The sequence below is a fragment of the Falco peregrinus genome, chromosome 2, assembly GCF_023634155.1.
Source record: "Falco peregrinus isolate bFalPer1 chromosome 2, bFalPer1.pri, whole genome shotgun sequence".
Taxonomy (NCBI): domain Eukaryota; kingdom Metazoa; phylum Chordata; class Aves; order Falconiformes; family Falconidae; genus Falco; species Falco peregrinus.
Genome location: NC_073722.1, coordinates 87016070 through 87034487, shown reverse-complemented (window position 1 = coordinate 87034487; position 18418 = coordinate 87016070). Strand labels below are relative to the sequence as shown.

The 18418-nt window shown below is 42.9% G+C and overlaps 1 protein-coding gene across 12 annotated transcripts in view; it reads right to left on the bottom strand.

Annotated features, from left to right (window-relative positions):
* Window positions 1–18418, bottom strand: part of ARVCF (ARVCF delta catenin family member) — a 291095-nt gene that overhangs the window by 14344 nt on the left and 258333 nt on the right. For all 12 annotated transcript variants that reach the window (XM_055795795.1, XM_055795794.1, XM_055795791.1 and 9 more), the window contains 5 exons: window positions 5775–5902; window positions 4674–4824; window positions 3111–3303; window positions 1847–1958; window positions 1157–1247 (listed from right to left, as the gene is read on the bottom strand). In XM_055795795.1, the coding sequence (XP_055651770.1) occupies window positions 1157–1247; window positions 1847–1958; window positions 3111–3303; window positions 4674–4824; window positions 5775–5902 (675 nt within the window). The remainder of the gene's footprint in view (window positions 1–1156; window positions 1248–1846; window positions 1959–3110; window positions 3304–4673; window positions 4825–5774; window positions 5903–18418) is intronic.

The window sequence follows — 18418 nt, the reverse complement described above, 5'->3', positions numbered from 1 at the left end:
GAGATCCATAAAGTACTGAATGCAGAGACTGTTAAAAAGAACCCCCCCAACTATTCAACTGTTATCCATTCAGAAAGGGAAGTTTGATTTAAGCTCTCTGAGAGCACACGTAATCCTTGTATTTTCCGCTCTGACACTGTAATATACAACTCCCTCTCTCCAACTGATAACAGAAACCACAGTTCTGCTTTGGACTACCTACCGCTATTAACAAGCTTCATTTCGGTCTCTCCAGAATAGAAAAGAAAGAAAATAAGGAAGGGTGCAGCTCCACATGGCACATATAATCCAATCTAGCAGCCTGCTGAGCCAACAGAAAGCTAACCCACAAAGAACACAAAAAGTTTATTGTCAGTTCAGCAAACTGACTCAAGTCATCCCCTGCCTGCATAATCTGCCAGATCCGATCAAAGACAGCAAAGGCGGAAACAGGCAGGGCAGTGCGGGGCTGTGATTTTTTGCACAAATCTGCAGTTAAACCAGGTGAAGTGCAACATGGCAAACCCTGCTGTAGGGGACTAAAGATTTCTGAAAAGGAGTTTCTGCATCTAAGTGTTAGAAATTAGAGCCAGATTCAGAGACAAAGCAATCATAATGAAATTAAAGCTGGAGCTACACCAGTGTTGGTATGGCTGCATCACATGGTTGGTATGGCTGTCCCTCATGAAAATGCACAGACCAGTTTAGCTGAAGTTTGGATAAACCCACCTCCAGTGAAAAAAAACCCTGCACAGTAAAGGAAGAAGCACGGCAAAACCAGGCATGTATATTTGGAAAGGAAAAGACTCCAGCACTGGATATGGGTAAGGCTAGGCCCGCTGCCTGGCCAAAGGTGAGATTTATTAATATATAATGTTGTCAAACAAGGATGTTCTCCCTCTTTTGAAATTCTAACTCACCTCTATCCCAGATTCTCCCAGGAAGATGTAAATGATTACGCTGCATGCAAGCTGAGAAAACATCAGTACTGTACCTTTCACCAGGGAAAGTGTACTATCTGTATCCAGTTAATAGAACTGATCATTTTTGGACTATGCGTTGAAAATTACCACGCAAATAAATATTTTTACCCCCTCATGCCATAACACAGATATGTGAAATCCAGAAAACAAGCAAGCAAAGCACAACAGAAAAAGTGATAAAGAGCAGAACTGACCTTGACTTTTATCCACCAGAGGCAAAGTACTGTCATCATAGCCAGACCTGCCAGCAGTACCTTTGGAACCCTTTGGAGTTGCAGAAACAGACTAGGAGACAAAAATCACAAACACAAAATTTCTACTCAGGGAAACTGAACAAGAAAAATAAACAAACCAACAGTACAGAGAGCAATTAAGGAATGCTGCTAAGCCTCCGTTCTGTTGATAATATGGCACTGGAGTATTTTTTTTAGTTTCATATGGATTTGTTGGTGGAATTTTTTTCCTGTTATCTAAATGGCAGCACTGTTGGTCTGTACAAGGAGTACAACCTTTATAAAAGGAAAGATGAGAAGGCTGCATGTCAAGAACAGGTGGCTGCCCTACGCTGCTAGATGGAATGTTTCAAATGAGAAACAACTAAGAAAAGACATACTAATCCTTCCTCCAGTAAAGCACGGGCATTTGGCTTATACACGGTGGCATACTTGCAAAGCCTAAAGAGCTACATTTCACAGACCACCGAGAGACATACCCAGCAAGTATATATGCATGATGCTGTGACCGAATAGAACGCAACACATAGTTCTATCACCTAGAAGAACAGAACCAAAGCCCACCATCGATCACACTGTAATATCAGGCTAAGTTAGGACACTTTCCACTCAGGCATTTCCACAACTAAATCTAAGACCCAGCACCTTTACCTGGAAGTGTGTTTTGTTCCACCCATCCTTCTGCAGGGCATTTCGTAGCTCTTTATAGCTCCAGATCATCTGAAGAATGTGAGATGCTGCTTTTGTTTCTCTGGGAGACTGGCTGATTTGCAAGATAAAATTAGACCTTGAGTATCAAGCAACATAAGATTATTCATACGTTGACCTCTTTACACCAAACAATATCTAGGAGATAGCTAGTATTCCATACAGCTATTCTTTGAACCTATAAGCAGGCTACAGGATATATGTGAAATCATTCAGTGACCTCTTCATACCTATAGGTAAATCCAGAGGTTGTAAACTGTGCAGACTTCTGGGTTTTTACATGTATTACTGGGCAAGCACTGAGACCAGGGTGACTCTTTTGTCTTGTAGCTGCCACTAACAAAAAACCAGATAGAATCCATCCTGCCTGGATTTATTTAGAGAAAAACAACAACAAAAACCCAAGTCCTAATCCACTTTTCAAACCTTCAACCCATTTTAATCTGTTCCTCACAATTCAATGAAGCTGCTTACAAATACCTGAGAATACCTTACAAAGCAATTTGGGTCAGCAAAAAATATGCTCCTTTTAAACAGAAAATAAAATTTTATCCATTCCTTACTAAGTCAATACACAAGCACCCTTTATAAAAGAATACAGGGCTGGATTCTTAGTTGACTTTCAGATTTTGTAACAATGCAACCCAACAAAGCCTTCAGTTGCTCTCCCAAAAGTCTGCTGAAAGCACACTTTTTTTGGCTGAACTATACAAGCCAAAGTTTTGTCTAAAGTGGTCAAAGCACAGTTTTCAACGGAACTGCAGAGTGAAAATTTGTCACTTCAAATTACCACCACCAGTCCTTTGGCCAGAACGATTACTGCACATCATTAACCATTTTACTTAAAAGAAACAGATGTCAACAATGGCATTCCAGGAACAGAACACTGCCACAGGAAGAAGGCCTCCCACGCTAAAAGTAAAGATCACCGTTTTACTGCAAATGTCTGCTAAATGCATACATGGTGCTAAGATGTATCTGACAGAGAGCATGTCTTAACATGACTGAAGCCACTACAATTACAATTAACAATAAATCTATTAAAGGTGCTGACTGGTTTTAGCACATATATATTTATTGCTCTGAAATTAAGGGTTCTGGAATGTTAGGATGCTTGAATACTTCCACAAAGCAAAAGGTGCTGTTCCTAGTGATATTTTCATGTTTGCAGTGAGTTCTTATGCATTTGCTTTCAACTGTCACTTACCTTGACTTGCTGATAGCTACCAGCTTCTGAATGCCCTGTGTCTGGATCAGAGACCTTGCATTTTCTGAGCTGTCAGTAATGATTTCATGGATGGTGTTCAACACTGCAACCACTGTATCCTCTTCCAGGTTCTTTGCAGATCTCTGCTGCCTGCTGGGCAAATTTCTTACCAGCTCACCCATGGCATAACTACCTAGATAAGGGGAACATACACCATTAGTCAGCCCTAATAATAATTTCAGATCCCCATCCTGAATGGTAAGACTCAAGGGTGTCTGCCATGTCAAAAAAATTCATAATGCACGTGTTTTGAACCTCAAGACTGTAACTTAACAGTTATTTATCATTCTTTATTTCACAGTGATCGAGAGCTGATACCCAAGACAAAGTCCTTCATCATAAATGCTAAAGGTATTGAGGGGGGAGGAAAAAAAAGCAATCTTTTTTGAGAATTTTACAGCCAGCATCTATCATCCTTTGCAATGCCTGAGGCAAAAAGCATCCAGTAGCTGCTGCTAATACCACATATTCATGCTAATACACGCACATGGCTTACTCAACCTAGCCTTGTAATAGGCCTTCTGGGGCAAGGTGTGCAGCCATGCATTTATTAACCTTCCCCCAGCAAAGGTAAGAGTATTTTCTCCTGGGTGCAGTTAGCTTTCTCAGAGTATGGTGCTGCAGAAAAAGCAAGGAGCCCAGAGTTTATCACTCCCAGGTGCCCATCTGTACCATTTGCCTAGCTACACCTCTGAAATATTAAAAAGAACCTGATGTATTAAGGCAGAATCCCACCTTGCTATTTGTTAGTACCAACGCTGATGATGGCCCTAAACGCATGACCAGTATTTCCTGGCTTGACAAGGTTATAGTTTAAAAAAATACAGCATTAAATACAGAGGCATCCAGAGGAAAACTCAACTCAGCTGAATCTTTCAAGATTCCTGCTTATGGGCAGGTGAATGCTTATTTACCTCCTGGCTTAGAAGCTATTGAAAGACTGCTGAAGAACTAACCTGAAGAAAGAGTTGTTTGGTGTTCAGCTTCTACAAGTACCTACCACACAGAAGGATGAGAAGGGAAGGAGGGAGTGAAAAAAAAGGGACAATTTGAGAGCCCACTGCGTTTTTGCGCTTCCCCAGGTTAGCTCCACATGCCAAGGGCAAGACTCCCACCCTAATCTAAATAGCACACCTAAGGAGCAACGTCTCTGTAACCGCCATGTGCAACTAGTAGCACAAGTGCCATGTCAGCCAGAGCTAAGGGACAGACAAGAAATCTCTTAACCCACCCAGTCCTCTGTGCACATACATACACTCTCCTCTCCTGCAAAAATTTACATCTGTTTTTACTCCCGAGTTAGATATTTTCCTCAAACAGCAGCTTGTTTGAACGGGCTGGAAATACATTCTGAGATAGCCCTCCACTTGGCGGCTAGAGTCATCTTACATATCGCAGTCGGAAACTGCATACAAAATGGATCCTCAGCACAAGTGACAGAACATGTGAGGTTTCTCAAGGGTATCCAAGATCCCAGCCTGGTTAGGAAAGTTCAGAAGATACCTATAAGATCTTTATTGCGACGATCCATGGAGAGGTTTCTCAGGGCAATTGACACAGCCCTCACAACCTTGTCAGAGTCGGACTGGAGCAGCTCCACAAGCACTGGTAAGCCTCTCTCCTTCCGCACTGTTGCACGGATGTACGTGGACCACTGATCAGAACACACAAGGGAAAAGAAACACCACAAAGTACTGTGAGTTCATATACCTGCCCTTTCCTTGCCCCTGGCATTTCTTTCAGTGCTGTAATTCATTATTTTTCCCTGCAAAGACTACTTAGGTTGTGTGTGCTGATGCATCTATAACTTAACCCATCATTCAGGTTCATCAAGCACCAAGGAAGAAAGGATGTAGAAGTTCGTCCTACAGCTTAGCAAGCTGCTGGGGAAAGAAGACAGAAATAGAAGAAAGGAGCATCATCCGCCAGCATCTGTTCTGTACACACCTCAGTGTGAAAATGCATCCCTCTGGATTAGGAAAAAAGAGGTCATTTGGAGGGAACAGTAAAGCATCCAAAGCATCTGTTATCTTTCCCCACCTCCAATTTCATGCTTTTACTCTGTTTCATGATTGATTTTAAAATAAACTGTATTCAAGACAGCTGTGAAACACCACCCTGCTGACCCTCAGGCTGCTGATCAGTCCCTTTGCCACGTGGTTCTAGAAGTGATCAGGCATACCTTTGAGAGAAATGCCTGATTAGTGCTGCGGATGCTTCAGAGAGGATATCAGCAGACACTTTGGAGTGCGGTTTCCTGAGCAATCTGACAATGCAATGAATTAAGTATTCAGGACACTTAATCATCTAACAGCAGGCTTTTCTGAATGGGCCAAGCAATGGTTAAGTGGTTTAAGTAGTAAAACGTGCTCATAGTTAAATTGTCATGAGCGCAGTGACACTTCTACTACATAAACATCAGTCCAGAAGATGCAAAAGATCTTAAGTGGGCAAATAAAATGGAAATAATTTTTTTAGAGTTCCCAACTCCTTTCTTCTTGAAGGAGATGTAAATGCACAAAGTAACAGCGCACTTACAATGGGACATAGCTGGGTTCTTTACTTACACAAAGGAAATGAGACTGAAGAGAAGATTGCACTCACCGTCCAGTTGCCAGCACTGAGATTCTGCAAAGCCCCTGCTGCAGCTTCCAGAGTGTTGAAGTTCTGACTTTCAGTGAGGATGGAGAGGTACAGTCGGACCACATCTGGCTGGTACAGCAATTCGAAGCCTGCAGGTGGGGGAAGAGGAGAACAGAACAGAGAGAGGCAGAGAAGGGAATGGATTAATAAACACATAACATGGCTGTTCTCTTACGCGATTTAGTGAAGACAAGAGAATGCTAAACCACAGAAAGAAGGACTTCTGCCAGGACATTCTGTCCACAGTTGTTGAAAATGGTGCACATGGGAACTCATGCACAGGACATTCACCTGCGCTGAAGGTCCCTTTGCTTGTCTTCAGGTTGACAATTCTTTCTGAAATCTGTGCTATGCTATATACTGCCTAGCAGGCGGAGCATATGCATGAAACAACAAGGTAACAAGAGACAATTTTTGTCTGCAATGATTCTTACTTTACATCTCTAGACTGGGTTGCAAATTCACCTTGCACTCCTGTTTTCATATGAGTCTATCTCCGTACATTTAGACACACAAACAACGGGGCCAAAGAGAGCACACCAAAGACACAACCATGTTCAGCCACCCCCTTCTCACACCTAGGTGACAAAAAAAAGATGCAAGTTGTCTAAGTGACTAGAATCCGCAGTTGGTAGGGGCAGGGAGAAACACTGTCTCCAGTTTAAATATTAGGAAAAGAAATACACCAGCATCGTACTACACTGGGAGACTGCAACTGACACATATGTTAACTAAATATCCCTTTGAGTCACTGTAACAGCTTTAAGCAGGACAGGAATGAGAACTATTCCCAGCTCTGCCATGAATTTCCTTTTGTGATGCTGAGTAACTGACAGTAATATCCATGTCCTGACTTCTACATCCATAGGATTAGGGTCTATCTATCTACCCACATCAGAAAGGGGGTCTTAGGCAAGAACTCCATCATTCCAAATTGTTGTGTATTTTGAAGCAATTTTTTTTTTATCTTTCTTCAGTAAGTGTGACATGACACACTGCATCAACGAGGGAAGAGTGTGTAAGCATCCAGTTAAAGGACTTGCCAAACAAACAGGATCTCAGAGATCATGGTGCTGTTCAGATTGTGTGAATAAAAACCCCTAAGTCCCCAACAGTGTTTTTGGTGAGTGCAGGAAGGCACAAGCAACCTACGGTCAACACAGACTCATCTGCAGTCACTGCAGATAGAAGATATTTCAAGATTGGTGGCTTTTGGGCAGCATATGAATGAGCTTGAATAAAGAGGAAGTCTGAAGCTTGATTTGAGCAGGAAAACTTTTTTAAAAAATTATTCGTACAAGTTAAAAGACTGTTTTTCACATAAGATGCTGCCCCAGAAGCACAGCATAATTCAAAGCAGGTTTTCCACTAGCAAGACTGGAAACCACAAACACAAATAATTTCCTCTTTTCAAAATCACCCATCTCTCATACCCGTATTTTTCAGCACATCTCACAGATTATCATATTTCAGACATCTCGGATCAAACCTAGAAGCAAGAAAACTGAAAAATGCTATCCTATCCAGTGGATAACCTGTAACTGTTTTTATTTTTAAAATTCTCTGTTGTTAAAGGCTTTCTGAAAAAAAAGCTTTACGTTTAGAACCTTTTCCTTCATATTTTTCATACTAGTTACTGCTGTGGGGCTGAGTCAAGACCTCAAAACTCAACACTTTAAACCTTGTATAACGCTACCCATAAACACAGGCCTTGTCAATCCCCTGGATATACAGAGCTTATCCCATTGGAAGAGAAAACACTTAATCAGCCAAGGGTTTCTTTGCTCCAAAAACCCGATCCATGCATGAGGATCCATGAGCTCCCACGTGCTGGCTCATACTTTCCCTGCTCAGCTTCTCACACACATCCCAGCACGCTTGCATTCTTCTCAAATGACTGGATAGTTACCCTGCTCCATGTCTGCGACTGGTTTTAATGCTACCACTTGCTTGCTACATGACACCCTACAGATATGTGCAAGCTGCAACAGATGGCAATCCCCAAAGGCATTCTGCCAATCCATACCGCTTTCCTCTTCTCCAGTGTCCTCTTCTTGCATTGGGATCATTGCCCTCTATATTGAATGCTGAGAAAGACTGTAGTTACTTAATACATGAAGCATGCACAGTTGTATAGCTTTTCTTCATTCCCTGAATAAGTTTGTGATTCTCTGACTCCAATATGACCTTCATTTCACCTTTTTCCTCTGCCACTTCACAAGGTGAATTGGCAATCTAAGAACTCCTCAAGAAAAAGTACTGCTGCCTGATAGGCATGCAGTGTTCCTTTCCTGAACACTAATACTTAAAAAATCTCTTAGGATAGATTACTGGAATTTTGACACCACGTTATCTTTTACGGAAGCTTTGCTGAAATGTAAATCAGATCAGCAAAGAGATGAAGGCAGATTCATTAACAGGTAATACTCATACAGAACATTTACTGCTCCTGTATTTGAGCTCAGACCTGCCTGTGGTTGAATAGCACAAAATTGTTCAGCCAGTCTTCTCTGTTGGCTTTGTTTTAAAGTGCCTAGTTATAATTTCAGCGTACTTGGAAACAGCCCCACACGTTCACCCTCTCTTGTTATTTAAGTGCAGTCTGCAACGTGCTCTTTCTGTCAGCCTGAACATTCCTTTTTGGCTGGACGCTACTCCTTCTCCGCAGCACCTCACTGGGAATGAATACCAAGATGCAACAACCCTCTCACCTCTGCTTACCTCCCACGGACAGAGCTGCATTCCAGTCCCGTACCTCCCACCCGCTTTCTGTCATTACTTCTTTTCATGCATGAAAGCCTCTCCTTTTTCCTACTTACTAATGTAAGAGCATCTCAAAAATGCCTTCACCTTCTCTTTTCAATAGTGCACAGCATTTCCTCTTCCAATTACCATTAGATTCCTGCTTTGGGACGTAACTCCTTACCCAGTCCGGTGGATGAGTCCCACATCACTCCACACATTCCCACTTTCCAACTACATTTATGCCTCTGGCTCATTAGCATCTCTTTTAGACAGTTAGAAGCACTACGCACCGTACATGAAATTTGGTCCTCTGTCATGTCTCGCCTGCTCACCTCAACTGCTGCATGCTTCTAGCACTGCAGCACTTCTGCGTCAGCCTGGTTACGTCAGGGAAAGGGAGGCAGGAGTTGCTAAAACAAAGCATTATGAATGCCCCTCATGGATGGCTGCTCATTAGCAGAGATGAGAACCTAACAGCGAAAAAGTTACTGCTACACCGGAGGGTTTTTCCCTCATTGACAGCAAGCTGACACTTTTCATAAGCGTTATAGTCCCTTAAAAAGAAACAAACAAGTTATATATTTTCTCCATCTGCCTCCTGTCCTAATGAATCCAGATCTGCTATTTATAGGATGCAATTTGTCTGAATTATTATAAATTTCCTTCCAGTGTTGCGTGGAGGCCTCACACATTTTTCCATGAAGCGCTTCAAGCACGTTCCTGGGAAGCACAGCTGGTCTCACCTCCATTAAGCACCTGCTTCTCTTCAAAACTGATTTCCTTAATTTCAAGATCATCTTAATTATTTTTTCAGGTAATGCTACTTTTGTGCAATATACGGCTAATTGCTTATATCCGATTTTTAGATGGAAATTAGAAAAGAGGGTCATTAGCGATAGGTAATAGATCAAACAAGAAAGACATCCACTGTTTTTCTTTTTCTTTAAAAAGCCGTTATAATTATAGCCCAGATTCAGCACTGCCCTTAAAGACATAATTTCTCCTATAATAAATGAGACTTTTCCATTAGTTATGGATTTGCACTGAGTTGCATTCTACACCATTTCCTCTTGGAAAAGCATGGGGATAAGTCACTTATTGCTTTCTTCCAATGCAGAAAGCAAAGTAAAGAAGTTCACTATATTAGCTTTTGCCTTTTAGAGAAACAGAAAACGCCTCTAACACTGATGTCATTGTGAGCACCAGACATTTTACAGCACCTAAGCATTCCCCCACCTAATGGCATGAATATAAAGAAAGATCTTCCACATGAGACTCATCTTCACCAACATGCTGTAGTCTTACCTTTCTGGGGAAAAAAAAAAAAAAAAAAAAAAAAAAGGAAGATGAGCTTCTCTGCAGCAGAGTTGCTCAAAATTGGCAAATGGATTAGTTCTGTGTGAAGTTCACACTACCAGGAGGTGCCAAGTGGATTATCGCTTATTTGCCCACAGAACAGTGACAGTAGAGACAGCAATTTCCATCCTGAATGGGAAACACCTGAGGAATTAACTGGGGCTGATTAGTCATCTCAATCCATACAAACCTCAGTCCCTGTGCTGGGAGTGATGCAGCCGTTCCTGGATTATCTCCTCCACAAACCTATTTGTTTTCATCTTGGCAATGCTGATCCCGTGCCTATACTTAGCTACATTCTGGCAATAACATAAAATACTGCACCGGGTGCCTATCTCTGATACACCAGCTTAATCCCATATTCAGACAACTCTCTTTGGAGCAAGGCTGCCAAATCTATTCCCTTCACCACCAGTCCATTTAGGATTTATTCTCCCCCTACAGGCAAGGGAAATTGTGCACACGTGGATACCGGTCAGATGAGTTCTCCTACTGCTGCAGCAGAAATGTGCTGCTTCATTTTCTATCTACACAGAAACTCTGGGTTGCTGTTTAAAAAGAGAGGCGAATTTCACACGAAGTTGGCTGGCAATGCTGTAGGAAAAATGAAAAAACACCTAACCCTAAGGAAAAACAAGATCACTAAAATTAATTCTTGACAGCTACTCATTCCTGCAGTGTCCACAGACATGTTTCCATTAGTGTGTTGATTTGGACTGCTTTTGAAGCAATTTTCCCACTTACTGCACTTTGATTCCCAACACAAGAGAAGGTGCAGCACCACCTGGACTCCTTTTGGGATGACACTAAACCAAGAGATGCACTCCAGGACCACACCGAGGGAGTACTGACCAGAAATGGAAGGTGAAGGGCTGATCTGCTCGCCCTGAGCTACATCCGCTGTGCTGGCCGAGCACAAGATGTGACAGCTACCAGCAGGTGGAGCGAGAGGAGCCCGAACTGCAACTTCTCCACAAGGTCAGACACTAACTGACTTTGTAGAACAAAAGGCAGCTCCCTAAGCATGTAGGAAGCTATGAGCAAAAAGAAAAAAATGAAGAAAAAAATGAAGAAAAAAAAAAAAAAAAGAAAAGAATCATGCCAGTAAAAGAAGTGAACAATTTTAATTCTGGAATAAAGAAAAGCTCCACAGATCTTGGACTCCTGCCCTCTGCCGACAATAAGCTGGTAACTTCATTACAGCCTGTGTAGCTCATTGTTTGCAAGTCAAACAGTTGTAAACCAGAGTTCAGTTATTTGGCACAGAAATGTTCTCAGAACATGTAAGCAGCAAATCAGTCCAGTAGTTCAATCCTCCCTTTCCAGGAACAGCTCACCCCACAGTATGGTATTATAGCAGGCTACATGAAAAACCCCACAGAAAGTTGAGGGGAGGCAGCTGGTTACTTTTATAAAAACAGTAATCAGATCCTTAAAAAAACCAACCCATCAGCTTGATTCCATCTGTATGCTGTGCTTCAGCACCCGGTGCACAAAGCAGCTTGAATGCCAACATAAACTTGCAAGATTCTTCTAATTGAAAGGCTTAGCAGTAGTGAAAACGCAGCCAGCTCCAACAGAGCCAAATGCTTGGAATAATCGATGGAGAATGCAGCTTGATGCAGATACACGTAGAATACTGAGTGTCATACAACAAAGGGATAGCAAATTTCTGCAACGAATGAAGAAGAAAGAGGTGGGAAGTTCTGAACAGTCTCTATAGCTTTCACTTCAAGGTACAGTACAAGTCAGGACAGGTATTACGCTTACTGCAGAGATTCAATCATGAATGCAGCATCCACCACTGAGCAGGAGCTCTGAAGACAGAACGGCCTTTGAATAGTATTGAAAAGAACAACCAGAATAATACGGGACACATGAGACTCAAATCAGGCTTGAGGGAATGTTTCAGAGAAGTTTTTCTATTTAAAAAATGAACACCAAAGTGTGTGACCTTTCCAACTAATCTACTAAGTCACACACAAGTTCTAAAATCATGTAAACACTTCCCAGCTTACCACATACTCCCGCAGTGAAAGAAGCAATGGCACTGGCATGCCAGTTAAAAAGGGAAGCAAGCAATCCCCCACCCCAAAGGATGTAACAGGAATGTTACCAGCACTGCCAAGCCAGGAGGTGTGCAAAAAAAGAACACAAGGAGCTACGCTGACTGCAGGGAAGACAGAAAGTCAGCAAGGAAAGGAAATGGGAGGGCAAGGCAGTGCAGGAGAAATAAGAATGCCTGGGAAAGCAAACTGTCTGTTGCATTTTCTATTCTTTACATTTCCCAAGCTCCACAAGCTGTCATCAAAGTAACTTCTCTTGAAGACAGAATATGCAATTCAACAAAGAGATGGCTCAATTAAACACAACCCATTTTGGCCTTGTGTGAGTTCCAGCACTTCTGTTTTCCTGTGAGCAGACGTTTTAAAGCTAATACGGTCTTGCCTTTCCAAAGGGCCTGCAAGCAGTGTTTCTCCCAACAGTGTTTGACACGCTGCCCAGTAACAAAGGCTTTTTTCAAGCATATGCAGCTAAGTCTCTTGGCAACTGGAGATACTCCATTAACAGCCTTCTCTCCTCTGTTCACTAATCAGTAGCGAAGGCTCTGGAGGACCAATACTTAATAAGGATCTGAGAGTTGCTGCAGATAACTAGAGCACTACCCAAGCTACTAGTTCAAAAGGGGAATGTACTGTCCCCATGGGCCTGTAACTGATGGGCAAGAAATACCAGGCTGCCAGGATGATGCAGAGAAGGGAGAGTTACTAAAGCTCCCCCAAAAGGCGTGTGTCCACCCTGCCCCTGAAAAAGGGAAAGGAAGCCTGTATGTGAACTGCAGCACATTTAAACATTTGTGGGTCACCTTTTCCAGTGTTTTTTGTCTGTTTTTGCGAAACACCACTGTTACAAACAACAACGCGCACTGGACTTGAAGTTAACATTAAACACTTTAGCTGAATGATTAAAACGGACAGTTCATGTAAATCACTTCCTTTAACTCCAGTCCCAGAAGACCCGCATCTGACCTTGGTAACTTTCAGTACGTGAAACGTTAACACTTGCTCTCTTGCCAGCTTCTCTAATCCAGAGTTATTTTCATTTACTTCACAGTGATAACCAAAGGTATTTTCTTCTAAAGGGAACAGGACAATCACATTATTCCCAAATAAGTCTGTTTTGAAATGCAATTTGTACCTAAAAATCAAACACTACATAACCTTCTCCCCCTCCCTCATACACACAGAACACACGTGGAGTCTCTGCTTTGTAAGCTATGTATCAAACAGGACCTGTCTGGAAGTACAGGTTCCCCTTTGCCCCTAACCAGCTTACCACGGTGTTTGCAAGCTCCCAGAATGCACTCCAGGTCCTGCATCAGCACTGCAAAATCTTAAAATAGGACTTGGTTCAAAATCCTGGCTCACATACGCAAGTGAATAGGAAACTAATTCACAACCAAGGTCTGCCAGCTCTGCAGGGTTTCACAGCACGACATTGCTAGCTGTGCAAGGGTACTGTACTCCTGGCAGCTCAGGCACACCTGAGACCTAAGCTGGGGATGAACACTCACTTGTCTGAAGAAATTCTATGTCTGCAGCAATCGTAGGGGTTGTCCCTCACTCTTGCCCCAACCACTACAGTATTTTAAGACAAAAGAAAGATTAGGCTTATCAGGCTGGCGATCTCACTGACAGTGGATCAATATGTCAGGAGAGCAGCAATGCAAACGTTCCTAGATGGGGGCAAAGCCAGGGAAGCTTCCTCCTGAAGCTTTCAGGTTGGACTCATGCCTCCAACAGCTGATACTAAAAGGACACTGGACACAGTGATGATGTGCATTGCACTGGGGACTTCTTAAACAGACAGCAATTTGGCCCATGCACAGAAGATCAATACCAAGCATGTAATCAATCATGTTATGTTTCCCTGGGATGGAAAACCTGAATTTCCAGATGCTGTCTGCTACATAACAGGAATATTAGAACAACAGTGGACAAGGTTAAATGTGCATGCTTATTCTTTCAGATCTCAGTGCTGCTGCTGCTACTATTGACCATGGGTACTCCTGACACATCTGTTCCTGTCTCTGTGAGAGTCCAGATTTACACGACTGACTTGTTTTCTTCCTCTTCTCTGAAAGGACCCAGATGGTAGTGCTTGGTGACCGCTCGCATGCCCCGAGGGGTGTCTCCTTGTGAGTGGCACCAAACAGCTCTGTATTGTCACCCCTCCTTTTCAGCCACAGATAGCTATTGCAAGGGCTGCAGAATCCATGCTAGAAATAAGAACACTGTCCAGCCTGCCTGGCTTTTCTGGCTTCTGGCGTTTGGGCCAGTTACACCAGTAGAAAATGCGGAAGCTCAGGGAGGTGTCAACTTACTGTACTCAGAGCTGCAAGCACAAACCGGGAACACATGGGGATACCACAATAATCCCCAAAGCCACAGCCCAGCCAAAGATCATTCCCTGTTTGCAACTCTGGAAAGACACAGTAATGAGGTGACACTACTGAAAGCCTCACCTGACACATAGAGGTGTGAAAACGGACCTCTCTTCTTAAATGGGGAAAGCTTTTAAATGGAGGAATCTCTAGGCTGGAATTTGCTTACTCTCTGCCTTGGTAGGGCTTGAATTCACTGCTTTTTGGAGCATATTGCAAGCCTTTTCCATTTAGCTAAGCTTTCCCAAAGGAACAAAAGAATAGAGACACGGCTGGCAAAGCTAATGAGGAATGGGAACTTGAGGAAAATTACTACTTTTCACATTATACAAACAAAAGTGTTTTTACAACTGTAAATTCATGCACACATGCCAGAACATGTGTGTTTTCAGGGACTTTTCCTTAAACTGAAGAGAAACCAAATCTGGGTAAAAAGATTTCCCTTATAAAACCCACACACAGCTCTGTAAAGCATGCTACCGCTTTTCTGATCATTGCTGCCATGTAATGCAGCTGAACAGACCTGAGATCTCAGACTCTTTTCACTGCCATTACTAGTGCAGCTGCCTAATGGTTAGGTTTGAACTTATTGTATAAAATGTGTTTATTAGAGAGATACTGAGTGATTCCCTGAAGTAAAGCCCATTAAAGAAAAAAATCACACCGCAGTTATGTCCAGTAATAAAATACAATGTGTTGCTGTTACTATCTTTCCAATAAGATATATCCATAATCTCTCAGGAGACCCCACCTGGAGTACTGTGTTCAGCTGTGGGGCCCCCAGCGTAAGAAGGACATGGACCTGTTGGAGTGAGTCCACAGGAGGGCCACAAAGATAATCAGAGAGCTGGAGCACCTCTCCTATGGAGACTGGTTGAGAGTACTGGGGCTGTTCAGCCTGGAGAAGAGAAAGCTCTGGGGAGACCTCGTAGTATCTTCCAGTATGTAAAGGGGCCTACAAGAAAGCTACAGAAGGACTCTTTACAACCGTGTGTACTGAAAGGAAAAAGGGAATGGTTTTAAGCTGAAAGAGAGTAGATTTACATTAGATATTAGGAGAAAATTCTTCACTGTGAGGGCGGTGAGGCACTGGTACAGGCTGGCCAAAGCAGCTGTGGGTGCCCCAATCCTAGCAGTGTTCTGGACGGGGCTCTGAGCAGCCTGGGCTGGTGGAAGGTGTCCCTGTCCAGGGCAGGGGTGTGGAACTAGGTGGTCTTTACGTTCCCTTCCAACACAAACCGTTCTGTGATTCTACGGTACGTCCAACAGCCTTATAACACAAAAATATCTCAGAAATGGAGTCATCACTGAAAATCAACAGCACTGTTAAAAGAACTCCTTCCTTTGACTTATGGCTGCCTGGACCTACCATTTTCTTTCTTCTGGTCTTTTGTGTGTGTTTAACTAAGGATCACGTGTTCCAAATGGATCTTTTTTGGCCTCAAGCCCCTGTAAAATTCAGCTTTGCAGTTCCAGATGCCAATCAGTATCTTTGACTCCAGGAAGCTAACGAGCTTTTAGCTTCCTCCCAGCTCAGTAGCAGAAACCTGTCTGCAGAGAAAAGCTTACTGCAAAAGGAATCCTGCATTAGTCCTTGGCTCCAGATGCCACCTAAGTAAATTTATTTTATTAGAAAGATTCTGCCATTATTCAGAACTGTTTAGATGTTGAACAGCTTTATAAACTTACTGTCAGAAAACCCCAGCAAGTAGGGAAGCACAGAAAAGGCAAAGAAACACTACAGAAGACAGCGGCACAGCAAAATAAAAAAACCCCATACATGGTAGTACTTATTTAGTTGAAATATCCACACCCTCAGGCATCAAGTACTAAGTTATGCAAGAAAGGTGGAAAAAGCACAGAAAACTTTCTTACCTCTGCAGACCTCCTACACATCTTCTTCCCTGTCTCCAAGAAACAGCACCAAATCCACTGGATGATGAGGCTGAGTATGGTCCCATTAAGTGCCCTCCCCTACTATACGACTTATATTGGACATAGTAGGCCAATAAATCCAAGCTCGTAAGGGGCTGTGGAGAGGAAGAGAGGCCAGGGCTATACAGTGCAAAGCTGTAAGATCCAGCATCAGGTGGGAACCAGCTGTCAGACTGGAGAGCTCTGCGCTCACCCACCCAGAGGTGGTACTGGAGAGCTGGCGCTAAGCAAAGGCAGCAGCCAGCGGGTCCGGCAGCCTGGCTGGTGCCAGCAGGGGTGACTGCACCAAGCGGCCAGTGCTTTGCCTGGATGCAGTGGTCACGCTCCTCCAGAACAATGCCATTTCTCTCCACCACGCTTGTGGTGAGTCAGGGTGTGGGGGGCAACCACAGCACCTTGTGCGATCAGCCCCTCTATGCCTTTGCATGCTGGGGTGCTGGCACTGAATCTTAACTTGCAAGGCAAAACCAAACCCTCTGTCACTCAGGAATTTACAGAAACAGCATTGCTTTGTCAGCTATGGGACTATGGGGGTTTCCACTGTCTGCACATCAAAACACTGTCCTGCTGCTGAGGGACTTTCTGCTCTGGTTTGAAAGCCCACACACATTCCTGACAAGCCTTTGGATGTATCAGCAATGGGTGCTGCTTAGAGCTACGACAGACAATATTTCCACTTGGGCTGGCACCTGTCAGGCTCTCCCCTTTGCAGCCTATCTGAGTTTTATCTTCAGTGCCAAGGGAAAAACAACTTCAAGAAAAAAAATAAAATACCTTTCAGAGCTCACACACACTGAACTACAATTGGAACCCCATTTCCCAATTTGAAAATCTCTTTCTCAGTTACTCATGCTTCACCAAGTCTACTTCCACTTCTCATGATGATTTTTATATAAAGTCTCATAAATGGTCACAAGCCATTACACAGGTATTATTCATATCAATTGAGTTGCTTGTTAGAGGCCTGTCTGCTTAAGGCAGAGAAAGGCATCAGAACTCCACAGCTCGAATTCCTCGAGTAAGAAGGAAGAATAAATCTGTATTCTCCAGGGAGTCTACCCTTATAGAAATGTCAAACACTTCAAAATACTTCCCAGTAGGAAGGAAATATTTGGATATAAATGACTAACCTTTTGGGGGGAAAGGTTATCAGAATCAAAGCTGAGAATAAGCTAGCAGGTCCAGTCTTAGCACAGAGAAATGGAAGGTCAGTGATTCCTAATTGCCAGGACTGATACTGGAAGCTTGTTTGGTCCATTACAAGCAGACTCCTGCAATCTTGCCTTTATAAGCATTTTATAAGCAAGTGCCATATGGAAAGACTCCCTCATATTATATATCAAATATAATTTATTATTATACCCAACCCAAACACTTCCTCTAATCCTGTTTGTGTCCTGAAATTGCTAATTAGTTCTTGCTACAGTTTCCAAAGTCAAAAGTGCATTTCAATTCCTCTCTCCGTTTCATGAAAGCTGCCACACGCACCCAAAGGCAGCCCAGTGCCTCTAATCTGTCTCAATTACAGTCACCATGCTGCTGTCAGACAACTTAAGTATCTCCCAAGCATCCAGGAAAAAGAATGTGATGTTTTCAATGTCAAATAAATGTCAGGCCAGAGTGGAAGCAGCATGAACATAAGTTTTTCTTCAAATTCTCTAACAAAAATGGACCTTGCAGCCCAGGTTTCCAAGGTACAATATTTGGGTACTTATTTCTCGGGGATTTCAACATAAGCTAGAAACCTTAATGCCTTCAAGAACAGAGATTTTCCACCCATCCTCAAAGCACCGTAACCAGGCAGGGACTACAGATGGTGAGAAGCAAGACAAGATGCTGCTGCTGCTCCTCCCTTGTTTGAATGGTACACTGGGATGTACCATATTGAAGGCATGGAGTGAAGGGGTACTCTCCTCCTGTCTGCCAACCATGCTCTGCAGCTTTTTAGAACAACAGGAAAGTTTGTATTAAATGTAAACATGTCTGCTGTTTGATGCACTGACTGAGTATCTGATAACCACAGGCAGAATAGAAACAAAAGCAGCTCTGCTCATAGAATTACAGGTTTCCTGGAAATACAAATCTTGCTATTAAACTTAAATGTGGACCAAAATGTGAAATATGA